The sequence below is a fragment of the Anolis carolinensis genome, chromosome 2 (genome assembly GCF_035594765.1).
Source record: "Anolis carolinensis isolate JA03-04 chromosome 2, rAnoCar3.1.pri, whole genome shotgun sequence".
NCBI classification, from domain to species: Eukaryota; Metazoa; Chordata; class Lepidosauria; order Squamata; family Dactyloidae; genus Anolis; species Anolis carolinensis.
The window spans coordinates 232,358,632-232,371,625 of record NC_085842.1 but is presented as its reverse complement, the minus strand read 5'-3'; the positions used below and the strand labels follow the sequence as shown (position 1 = coordinate 232,371,625).

General features: G+C 40.7%; 1 protein-coding gene across 2 annotated transcripts in view; it reads left to right on the top strand.

The window, feature by feature from the left end:
- The window catches only part of focad (focadhesin), a 166,404-nt gene that overhangs the window by 20,932 nt on the left and 132,478 nt on the right, over positions 1 to 12,994 (top strand). For both annotated transcript variants that reach the window (XM_003216604.4, XM_062971878.1), the window contains exons 6-10: positions 5,018 to 5,119; positions 6,436 to 6,640; positions 10,418 to 10,624; positions 10,792 to 10,879; positions 11,726 to 11,928. In XM_003216604.4, the coding sequence (XP_003216652.2) occupies positions 5,018 to 5,119; positions 6,436 to 6,640; positions 10,418 to 10,624; positions 10,792 to 10,879; positions 11,726 to 11,928 (805 nt within the window). The remainder of the gene's footprint in view (positions 1 to 5,017; positions 5,120 to 6,435; positions 6,641 to 10,417; positions 10,625 to 10,791; positions 10,880 to 11,725; positions 11,929 to 12,994) is intronic.

Below are 12,994 nucleotides of genomic sequence, written 5' to 3'. Positions count from 1 at the left end.
GGCCGAGGTTAATTGGTGCTTAGGGTGGCGGAGTCAAACTGTCAGGACCCAGGCTACAGAGCACCAATAACCATACGCAGAGGCCAGATTCAATCTAATATCTTTATTAAGGAAATATATAAGATTAATAAAAATAAATGTAAGAGTTAGTTCAGAAGCAGACCTTTCAGGAAAGGTCAAAATTAGTCCAAAAAAGCAATGTCCAATATGAAATATTATGATCCAAAGTTGTAATCCAATAACCGAAACACTCACTTTGCCAGGCAAAGTGAGGGGAGATGACAAGGTCCTTTAGTCCATAAACTTGAGCAAGGCTAGGAAATAACTTGATACTTGAAGCAAGGCTTAAAACGTGGAACAAGGTAACAAGGAACAAGAACAAGGTCCGTGGAATAACTTGGTAAAATCCGTGATACAAGGCAAGGTATAGTCCCGGGAAACAAGCAAGGTCCGTAGGTAAACAAAGGCTGGAAACTGGAGCGAAGGCTGGAAGGCAGGCAAAGGCTTGAGCAGGAACGAGGCTTGAAACGGAGCGCGCTGTCCAGACACAACTCGCTCCGGAGGCTGACGAATTGACTCCGCGAAGTTACTACGCGGGTAAAACACCTATATAGAGTCTAACTTTCCCGCCGAAGCAGTTCTCTGGGAACCAGAAACGAAAGCTAAACTCTGAGACCAGATGTCTGACTCCTTAAAGATTCTCACGAAAAGCAGACTTAATTGGGTACATTCCTAGCTGCTATCCTCGCACTCCTGCGCGAAGCTGCTTCCAAACCCCTCTGTTGTTTACAAAACTCATGGCGAGAGAACACGGGAGATGTAGGCTCAGGGTTTGTTTGACATACTTCTGGGACACAACTTTCTTGCAGGTGCAAGGTTCCCAGATCTGCCTGGGAAAGATCTGGCTGAGAAGATTCCAGTTCTGACTGGGAAGGTAAAAAACCCAAGTTTTCTTCCTCATCAGGGATTACAATGTCCTGAGCAGGACTACAAGGCCCATGGGTCATCACATTTCATGATTTCCTTCTCTGTTGTAAACGTCTGTTTTGTTATCTTAGAAGTAGGAATCCTGCACGTCTGTTGCAGGGCAACTCTTATGTATGAATGATGTCAACCAAAATGCAAAAAGACCCAAATAAGTGGGTGTCATGGTTGGGGACAACTGTGATGTCAGGGGAGAGGGGTCCCATTGGGTGGCTGTCAGCGGCAGTTCAGGGAGTCCCAGTCAACCCCACATTTTTGGTCAGTATAGAACTCCCTGAAATTGGGCAGAGGAATTCCTCAAATAAATTCACCTGGGTGCCTGTGAATGTTAGTGAGCATTCAGATTTTTCAGCCTGCTACAGACAGTCTTGGTTTGATTAATTTTTGTGCTGAGCTGGAGTATCTATGATACAAGTGACCCACTATGTCTATGGAGAATCGGTTCCAGAACCCTTTGGAGATATCAAAAAAGCACCCTCAATTCCCTTAAAAATTTAAATATGCCTTTAAAATGAGAAGGGAGCTTGTGTGCCAACCAATCCCTTGCACCCCACCATCCCAGTGTGCATCCTTAACCAACATCATGTGCATTGCACAAGCCCCAGCCTTCCCTCCATTTATTTTTCTTCCTCTCTGTCACACTCTCCTGCTCCACTTCTGTGGCTTCTTTCCCAATGATGTTGAGTGCCACATAACAGCTTCCTTCCTGGTCCCCTGTCGAGGCCACTGGGCAGGGGAATGATGTGATGCCTCACACTTCTTTTTGTTGAATATTTTAATGCTATTTTAATGGAATATTTTCATTCATGGTTGCTTGTCTCAATGAATCTGGAGTCCATGTAGCTGTAACCTGAAAACTGGCTGTATACAATTGCAGTTCGATCCCACTTGTGATTCTGTTCCTTTGACCCTGGGATTTGTAGCTGGGCATGGAACCTAAAATTCCCTGCTGAAGAAAACTCTTCTAGGAAAGAATTCAAAGGGCCTCTTCAAACTGCAAATCCCATTTTTTTTTTCGTGTCAGGAGCAACCGGAGTTGCTTCTGGAGTGAGAGAATTGGCCGTCTGCAAGGACGTTGCCCAGGGGACGCCCGGATGTTTTGATGTTTTTACTATCCATGTGGGAGGCTTCTCTCATGTCCCCGCATGGAGCTGGAACTGATAGAGGGAGCTCATCCACACTCTCCCCAGGTGGGATTCGAACCTGGCAGCTTTCAGGTCAGCAACCCAACCTTAGTCACTTAGTCCACTACGCCATCTGGGGGCTCCCTAACTGCAAATCCCATGATGCTGTAAGATGGAACCATTAGTTGCGGCAGTTATAATGGGATTAAATAGATATAATGATGTGATCTATAGATACACTATCACTTCAGTGATAGTGAAGAAAAAGCAATTGTCCATTGATCTATTACAGATGTCATGGCATTATGCTCTGTAAGTGCTATGAACTATTTTTCTATAGCTCAATGGATTATAAAAAGCATTAATAACAGTTATGGCAGTGGGACCTGTTTTCTTTACTGATTGCTACTCCATCTTTCTCTAGCATGGTGTTTTTCAGATATATAGAAGCACAGTTGTCAGTCAGTGGATATGCCCCAGGTTGGGAAAGACTACCCTATTCAGGAACTCAAGGCAAGGTTAATGTGAGGCGGCACCACTTTATCCACTATGGATTTCTTTATTTAGAAAGAGATTATTTGAAAAGGACTCTCACATGATGCAGAACTTGTTTAAAAAAACGAACAAAACAAATCAACATTCTTACGTTTTGGAAAGGCAACATGCATGACAACTTTCTTTTCAGATTATGTGCTGTCTACTTAAAGACAACAACTGTGTCTTTTATGCCCACCCTTTACTTTGGTTAATGGTGATATTAGCAGCTTTTTAGATAACACAAAATGCTTCAGGCCACTCAGATTCACAAAGAATAATTTATGAGTAGTATGATAAACAGTAATGAGCACACTAGTTTATTGGAAGGAATAGTCTAGTTTCCTCAATAGGTTCCCATCATTCTTAGCAGGTGTAGCTTTTGGCTGTTTTGATGGCATTGTAATCTAAAACATCTGGAGTAGGGATTGTAAATCCTCCATTATTTCAAAGTTGAATACTTTTGTAGTTTTGCGCCTGCTGTGAGAGAAAATGAATATTTCTCCACAGTAGTCTCCCGATATTCAAAGAGTGATGGAAGAATTACTTTGTGTCAAAATCCACATGGGCTTTTGCATTGGAAACTTGTTTTCTGCACAGAAAATGAATTTCTCATGCAAGAAAAATGTTTTCTGCACAGGAAACCTATTTTGTGCAGAATAATTTGTCTGCAATACTAGGACATTTGAGTCCTGTGGAAAATTGTGCTAAGTCTTGCTGCTCTTTTATTCTTCCCAGTTGAGTTTTCTAGCAGTTAAGAAAGATGTTTTTAACCTTGAAAAATAATTGTAACTATTCTTTCCACCTCCTACTCTAGTGAGGAAGGCCCAAATACTTCACTACTGGATGTAATAGGTCCTACTATTGAAAATGTATGATACATTCATTACAGCTCATCCAGGAATGACTAATATCTGTTGAAATTGCATTGAATTTTTGCTCCTTGCAGGTATTAAGAAACTGCTATTTTCAGAAGTCTGGAGCTTTAATGCAATCTTTGAAGCCAGTGTTGTACAGAATACTTAACAGCACAGTTAGCATTATTTTCTTTAAAACTATCAAGCTGTATTGTTCAGCTGTCCCTGTTTTTTGGGAATTGTGCCTCATTTCTGGTTTCAGTCCTTGGTCAAATGCTGCCTATTATGCTTTTCAAATATATGTTCAGGATTCAGAGAAATTGACTACTTGCTTCCTGGGCATGGGAAAATGCATCTAGGACCAAACAGAGCTCAGAAAAAGTTTTTGATCTACAGTTCCCAGAATGTAGTTTATTTTGAAAAATTAGCTTTTATATTAGCTTATTTTATTTTCTCCCCCTTCTCCCAAAAAAATCACACTAGCATCCAAGTATTGCAGTATTTTCTTAGAGGGAAAGTATAGTAGTCCAATTTTTTTTGTTGCACTTTGAGATCTGTTTTAGCAAAATTATATCCGTTCTCATGTATAAAATCCACAAATTATGTTTAATAATATAATCATATTAGTCCATTAAATGTGATAGATGCCCTTTAAGATGTCACAGAATTATTTATTTTTATTGCAATGGTTACCTCTGTGTAATATTAGAATTCTGGCAGTTGCTCTCCAGAGATTTTGGGAAATAATAAAATGGGAGAGTCTTATTATAATTATCATTCTGGTTGGAGCTGTTCGGAAATGTAGTCTTTGGGACACAAAGGGAAGGGGATGTTTCTAGATGTTGTGAGGTAACAGAGGAGGCCGCTTGACCTATCTGAACTGTGGCTGCTACTCTCTCAGAGAACATGGATGCACATATCCAACAAACTGTTGGTTTCCTTAATGTAGTTTGGTGCCTTAGGATTGCCACAGAAGATTCTCCTGTCACCAGTATAGATTTTAGGTCACTTACCACTCCTTTTTTTGAATCTATATATGGAAACTCTCTGCCTGTGCACCCAGTCATGTCTTTTGCCACAGACATCAAAATGTCTTGGGCTAGTCTGGGTAGGAGGAATGGGAACAGAAAAAACAGTAATTTTATGTTTTGTTTAAATATGTACTAAAATTTAAATTTCCTTACCTGCAGTTGTAGTTATGCAGGCTGGAATACACAGAAAGCTACAGCAAATGTAATTGCATATAGTACAGTATCCACCGTGCATACATTCCTGGACTTCATGTGAATACATGAAATGGTGGATAATAGCAAACCCTATGAAATGAAGGACTTTTGGTCCAAGAGTAACATAGTCTTGCAGGAGGACCACACACAACACCAGAGATGACATATTTTATTGGATATTTATGAATGAAACTGCAGATGCTGATCCCGTGGATATGGGTGTTGTATGTATAGGTTAGTCAAAACTGCACATTCCATTATCTGTGTTTCTTTATTTTAAAACCATTTTCAGAAACTCTCCTCATCCCCTGATTACCATTCTTGAAAACAGACCTGACTGCTGGCCCATTCTTCTGCAGCACATGACAACCTTTTTCCAACAATGCCCAGAAAGGTAGGTGAAACTAGCCTCTGTGTATTATCTGAGGAGGAGAGATAAATATACCATACTGCCAGCAACACGAAATATCTCCAAACCATAGGCTTAAAAGAAAGTATATTTGGCATACATTTGCAGCCACGTTTCCTCCATGCATTGGAAACATTTTGGGAGAATATGTGGGGATGCAAGAGAAAAGAAATGCCTTGGATAGTTACCTACATATAGAAAAAGGTTATAGTCATTATTTATTGTATATAATCATGCTCTTCAAACAATGCAACATTCTTCCACTTAATAATGAAGTTGAAATTATTCTGATGTGAGGCAGAGTATCTGCATTTTGCCACTTTTCAACCTGGTGCTGTTTCCTATTGTTCTTGTTTGCCTACAAATTGCTACCGACTTAGGGTGACATGGAGGAAAACCTATCGTTCAGTTTTCTGAAGCTAAAAGTACAATATGTGACTTACCCAAAGTCACCCAGTGGGGTTTCATGGCTGAGCAGCGATTTGAACCCTATTCTTCAGAGTTAGCTCAAGCACCATGTCACACTAGCTCTTGCTGTTCATTATAACCCTTGGAAAACTTTTCCTGATGTTTACAGAACAATAGTAATAGATGGTTATTCTTAGTTCGCTAGGAAGCGAATGAGTGAAATAAAGAAGTACAATATAGTATAAATCACATACAGAATCCTATCCTGATTGAACAAGACATGGTACACAGGAATCTTGCTGGTAAGGGTGTGATAGGAGGAAATGGATGCAAATAGAGTGCTTTACCTTTTACATTTAAAAAGGTTTTCACGTAGCATAAAGCTACTATTGGATTCAATTCCAATGCTCCTTTTTAGTCTCTTTTTTAAATATGCAATTATAATTTTATTTAAAAAGAAAACATATTACAACTATATACACACATATACTAAAAAGAAAAAAAATGCACATTAAAAAGAAAGAAGGGGAGAAAATGAAAATTATTCTATTTACCTCTACTATTAACTAAAGACAAAAAAGTACAATATCCCAACTGAAAATAACTAATGGTACGCACAACAGTTAAACGATCTCCTGAAAGTTGGCAGTCTCCTTCTCTATTCAGTTTATATCCTACTTTTTCTGCTTAAGAACTCATGGTAGTGATTATGATATCAAAAGTATACAGTGAAAATTCTGTTTAAAATCTTTTATGTTTTCTTAATGACTTCATTGTGCTTGTTATATCAGCTAAACCACAGATTCTGTGGTGAAATCTCAGCTTGTTTTGAGGTATTGCTTTATACATTTGGGATCCTGTGTCATTGACCAAGTATTTTTCTTCACCTACAGTAAAGAAAGTGCCTGTGTTTCTATAATGAGGCCATTTCTGAGATACCTGTTCTGTGAACCTTGCCAGTTGCGGGAACATGCTGAGTTACGGATGGCCCTACTTCGAGTCTTGCTTCAGTCGCGAGGGCCTAGGAACAAAGAAGAACCCAATGCCCTTGAGTGCCACCTCCTTCAGCTGCTTTGTGATTTGGTTCCGTATTTTCAGGTGGGAATTCCTGCCACTTATGTTATGAGAGCATTTTGCTTAGTAGAGCCAGGGCAGGGTTGACGGAACACATATTATTATTTGAGGCAAAGATTTATGTGTTTTAATTATTCTGTAACCCGCCTTGAGCCATAAAAAGAGGCGGGTAAGAAATAAAATAATAGTAATTGTTATATAATTAATAGAACTTTAGGCAAGCTCTGTTTTTTCATTCCTGCAACACTGTGACTTGCTAGTTATATATGCTGAAATACCAGTATCAGTTCTACTATCCAAGATGGAGGAATCTGACTATCTGTGTATTCAAAGTTCATTATTTGTTAGATTCACTAAAATGAGTTTTAGCTCTTCTCTGGAAAGAGCTAAAACGTTCCAAAAGATTGTGTCCAAAAGGTTATGAATGCCTTTCCCCAAAAGGCTATAACTCTTAACAGGTCATTCTTTTCCCAAAAAGCCAGGCCACAACAAAGTTAAAATACACCATCATCATAAAAGACTTTCAATAAAATGCATATATTAAAACATCTAATCTAATCTAAATCTAAATCTAATCTAAATCCATAATAAAAGCAAAAACCCGTATGTGTGTATGTGGCACGGATGTCTGCTCACACAGACAGCCTCCGGCCTCCACAAACAGGCTATACTTCCCAGGCCTGAAAATCTAGCAAATCACTCCTTTGCACTGACATTGTGGTTACAGCGAGCTCCATGAACACTACAAACACTACAGACCACCACCCAAGGAATGCTTTCGTTTGGGAACCATTTCATTCTAGATTTTGCCTTTTCTTCCACCACAGGCAGGCATACCAGGGTTCTCCATTGCTGTGGAATTTGCATGGCCCCGCCCACTGCCCTTCCCTTTCCAATCTCTCTGCATAACAAACAGAGCACAACTGAGCTGCAACTAAACTTACTGGAGGAGTTTGGAGATTGACTCCACATGGTGGAAGTTGTAGTTCACCCTGCATCAAGTCAGAGCACTGTCACTCCTACTGGGGAATATAGAGGAGTTGTAGTTCACCTACACCCAGAACACTATGAACCCAAAAATGATATCTCTCAGCCAAAATTGCCATGCACACCCGATATGCCCAGATTTGACTACTGGTGGGTTTGGAGGGGAACTGGACTGAAAGTTGAGGAGTAGTAGGTACTGGGATTTATAGTTCACCTGCAATGAATGAGCACTTCGAACCCTGCCGATAATGGACCAGGACCACACTTGGCACACAGAGCCCCCATAACCAATACAACATATTGGACAAGTTTGGGAAAAAGGGAGTTATAGTTCACCTGCAACCAGAAAAACACTCACCCCCACCGACAATGCACTAGGACCACACTTCACACAGAGAGGCCTCATGGCCTACTGAACATACTGCAAGTATTTGTGGGAAGAGGCCTTGATTTTGGGAGTTCTAGTTCACCTCCATCCAAAGACCACTGAACCCAGCCAATGACAAATCTAGACCAAACTTGGCACACAGACTGAATATTGCCTGCTGTGGATACTGATAGATATTTCGGGGCAATTGCCCCGGGAATCTGGAAATTGCAGTAGTTCACCCCCATCCAGAGAGTACTGCAGCACACCTGGTACACATGCCCAAAATGGCCAACTTATAATACTAGCAGGGTTTAGGGAGGTTCAGCCACGATTCTGGGAATTGTAGTTCACCCACTCCAAACAGAATACATGACATTAAAAGACAAATAATACCATTCCCAAATGACCCGGGCATCACTGGGTCCCCAAGCTAGTCCATAACAAAAGTGAAAACCCGTATGTGGTACACATGTCCGCTCACACAGACAGCCTCCGGCCTCCACAAACAGGCTACACTTCCCACTCCTGAGAAGCCAGCAAGTCACTACTTTGCACTGACATTGCGGTTACTGCGAGCACCTTGAACATGTAGTCCAGCCCCTGCCAATGTCCTTCCCAAACACTACAAACCACCACCCAAGGAATGCTTTCATTTGGGGACCATTTCATCCTACATTTTGCTATTTCTTCCACTACAGGCAGGCATCCCAAGGTTCTCCATTGCTGTGGAATTTGCATGACCCCGCCTACTCCCCTTCCCTTTCCAATCTGTTTGTATAACAAACAGCAAAAATGAGCTGCAACTAAACTTACTGGAGGCGTTTGGGAGATTGAAGTTGTAGTTTACCCTGCATCAAGTCAGAGCATTGTGACTCCTACTGGGGAATTTATAGGAGTTGTATTTCACCTACACCCCAGAACGCTATGAACCCAAACAATGATAGCTCTGGGCCAAATTTGCCATGCATACCTGATATGCCCAGATTTGAAGACTGGTGGATTGGAGGGCAATTGGCCTGGACATTTGGGAGTAGTAGGGGCCGGGCTGTGGCGCAGCTGTTGAGCAGCTGCCTTAAATCACTCTGACCATGAGGTCATGAGTTCGAGGCCAGCCCGTGGCGGGGTGAGCACCCGTCAATTAAAAATAAAAAATAGCCCCTGCTCGTTGCTGACCTAGCAACCCGAAAGATAGTTGCATCTATCAAGTAGGAGATAAGGTACCACTTATAAAAAAAAGTGGGGAGGCAAGATTAACTAATTTACGACCTGTTATGAGGAAGTGCCGTCAGTGTGGATGATGAAGCAGCTGCTCCCCCCTGTGGCCAGAATCGAACATCCCCTCAGAAGAACGTTAACTTGCCTCTGCGTGTGTCTCTCTGTCTCTGTTTGATGTGTTTATGGGCATTGAATGTTTGCCCTATGTGTGTTATAATGTGATCCGCCCTGAGTCCCCTTCGGGGTGAGAAGGGCGGAATATAAATACTGTAAATAAATAAATAAATAAATAGGTACTAGGATTTATAGTTCACCTGCAATAAATGAGCACTTCAAACCCCACTGTTGATGGATCAGGACCAAACTTATCACACAGAGCCCCCATAACCAATACAACGTATTGGACAAGTTGGGGGGAAAGCCCTCATAACCAATACAACGTATTGGACAAATTGGGTGGAAAGGGAGTTATAGTTCAGCTGCATTTGGCTCTGGGAGTTGTAATTCACCCTTATCCAGACAGTACTGAACCCAGCCAATGACGGATCTGGACCAAACTTGGCACACTGCCTCATCGTACCCAAGTATACATACAGGTAGGGTGTTGGGGTGATTGACTTTTGCTTTCTGCGTTGCAGTTAACCCTTATACAGACAGCACTGAACCCAGACAACTTTGGATCTGGACTAAACTTGGCACACAAGTTTCTCAAATGACTCGGGCACCGCTGGGTCCCCAAGCTAGTATTCTATAAAATACACATGTTAAAATACATGTAACAAAAATACATGGAACAAAGACTTAAATACAATAGAGGTAGAATATGAATTTAAATGCTATGAAGGCTAACGTAGGGTGAAGTCATTTCTTAGTATGCTGGTTCTTTGGTAATTACTGCATGAATCACTATGGCGAGATCTGTCTTTACTCAGAAGAGATGCAGTAGGGACACCAACTAAAGCTGGGCAAGGACACAAGTTCAAAAATATTGAGAAAATCAAAGCCTATGAATTACATTGATACTCAGGATATTTCACACAGATAGGATTGCACTTGATTATTTGCACCTGAGAATGGAAACTTAACAAAGTGGTAAAGTGTTATGTGAAAGTGCTGTGTGTTGTTTTGATTTGTGGCAACTGCTCATTTGCACATAGTAGCTGCCATATGATTTTACTGTCAGTGGATGGTGACCGTGTATGATCAATTATTTTCTTTCCCTTCTCCAGGTAAAAGATCTGTCACAGGTCACAGAAACACTTCTTTTTCTGCAGGAATTATTTCAGAGTCTCCTGCGTTTCCCTAATGTTTGGAAACTCCAGTTATGCCAGCTCTCCCTGCAACTACTGTGTTTCTGTGAGGTTTCCCTGCAGCTCACAGGGGAATGTTCATCTTTAATTTGCTTAATGGAAGAAAATATGGAACTTCTTAAAGAGGTAATGTATATATTTGAGTAGACCTCATGTATAAGTCGAGAACAGATTTTGGGACCAAATTATAGATTTAGATATGACTCATGGATAAGTTAAGGGTCATTCAATTTATTTCCACAGGCTAAAAAGGCTGAAAAAAAAATAATTGGAATATTTTTCCTTTTCGTTAGGGGTTTCCATTTGAAATGGCTATAATTGGATTAGGCTTGCTTCTGTTGCAGACTCCGGCCAGTCAGCAAAAGCCAATCTTAAAACTAGGTAAGGCACTTAAAACAACTGTTAATATTTGTCTTTTCCTTTTAATCAAAAGCAACAGGCCAGAAATGTAAGTTGGGCTCTGTTCATTCTCCTGTTTCTAGATTTTCAGGTCATTATCAGAAGTCAGATTGAAAATGAGAAGGTTTTTAAAAATAAAACATTTCTAACGTACAATCATATTTATCGTACTTATTTATTAATGTTAATATTATTGCATTGTTATGATTCAATTGATAGTTGTATTTTATTATTGTTGTGTAGGCATTGAATTTTGCCATAATATGTTTGGAAACCACTTTGAGTCCCCCATCCGGGGTGAGAAAAGCAGTATGCTAGTGAAGTAAATAAATAATATTATTTCCATATAATGTTTTGTCTGTTACAGGAGAAAGCAGACGAGTTGCTATTCATACATATGTAATGAAAGTACATACCATATATATTTGTATATCAGTCGATTTGATCTATAAGTCAAAGGCAGGTTTTGAGGCCAAAATTATGGATTTTTATATGACCCATGCATATGTTATAGATCATTTCACATATAGGGGAAAGCACTTGTGCAGCTTTGGAGCCAGTCACCACTGGTCATTGCTATTTATCCTCCTAGGCATTCAAAAAGGCTGGAAGCAGCACTGGGACAGGCACAGTATAGGAAGTCAGTCCAGGTGTTTTGGACATCAAGTCCCAGAATTCCTGGGAGCTGAGTCTAAACCACCTGAAGGCACAAGCTGTCCAGGTCTGCTGGGAATTGGAGTCTGAAACATCTGGAGGCCACAAGTTTGACACCTCTGTTCTAGATTATGTTTTAAAGTTCCAAGTTTGATTTTACTCCTCTTCCTCTAGCCATCAAGATCCTTTCCTGTCCTGAAACCAAGAAGACTCAGACAGCAGCCCTTATCTTGGTGATGCCTGCATTACAGATCTTATCCTCAACAGCGGTAGAGGAGTACATGACTGAGAAGGATGGAGGCGCCACTAGACAACAGTTGGCCATTAATCTTCTAGAAATTGTACAGCAAGAAGAACTGAAAGAGAAAAAGCAACCGGTGAGGTTTCTTTTCCATTTTTATGTTGCTGGGGAGAGAATACCATATATTCATGAAAGTACTGTAGAAACAGAAAACTATAGACAGTAGTGAATTTTATTGAAATGAATGATTTCTGGCCAAAGTCACCATAGAGGCACCCATGAGGACAGAAAATTCTTAGACATGCATTCTTTTTAGGATTATGCTAGTGACTCTATGATAACTTCCAATGGTAGCATATCATAAAATCGCCTGGACGACAATCCTAGAATGTTACTGTGGATAAGTGTAACAGTGGATATTGGTTCCATGGGTGCAGAGGGCCATACTGTGGTGGGGCTGTGGCGCATCTGGTTAATAGCCAGCAGTAATATATCACTGTTGACCGGAAGGTCATGCGATCGAAGCCCGCAGTCGGATTGAGCCCTGACTGTTTAATAGCCCAGCTTACTGTCCACCTAAGCAGTTTGAAAACAGCTGTACTGTGAGTAGAGAAATTAGGGACCGCTTAATGCAGGGAGGTTAATTCAATTCAATTTACGACACGATAAAAACTGCTGACAGGCCGAAGAGCAAGGAGGAAATACTACGATCAAAACAACTCGGCATCATAGTGGATGAAGTGACAGCCCCCTGTGACCGGAATCGAGCATAAACTCCTTAAGCTGGAAGTTGGAAAAATATTGAATCACCTCTACTATCTGTTTGTCTGTATGCTAATAATAATGGCATTGAATGTTTGTCATGTATGTGTGCATTGTGATGAGAAGAGCAGAATATAAATACTATAAATAAATAAATAATGTCAGTGCTTTCCCCACCCTCATTTTCTCCCCTGCTTCATAGCACTATATAAGAACCAGCAATAAAATATGGATTTTTTTCTAAGGTGAGATGGAGTACCAGATTCTGAGGGGCACTTTGCAAGTAAATGTGTATGGTTTGCATCACTTAAATTTACAAGGGCTACACCTGTTTAATTGGGTAGACAATGTGTGGTGCTACAGATGTTGTTTGTCTTCAGCTCCCTTCATTCCTCTTGCTGGCTAAAGCTGGTGGGGGCTGTTCAAATCATCTGGACAAC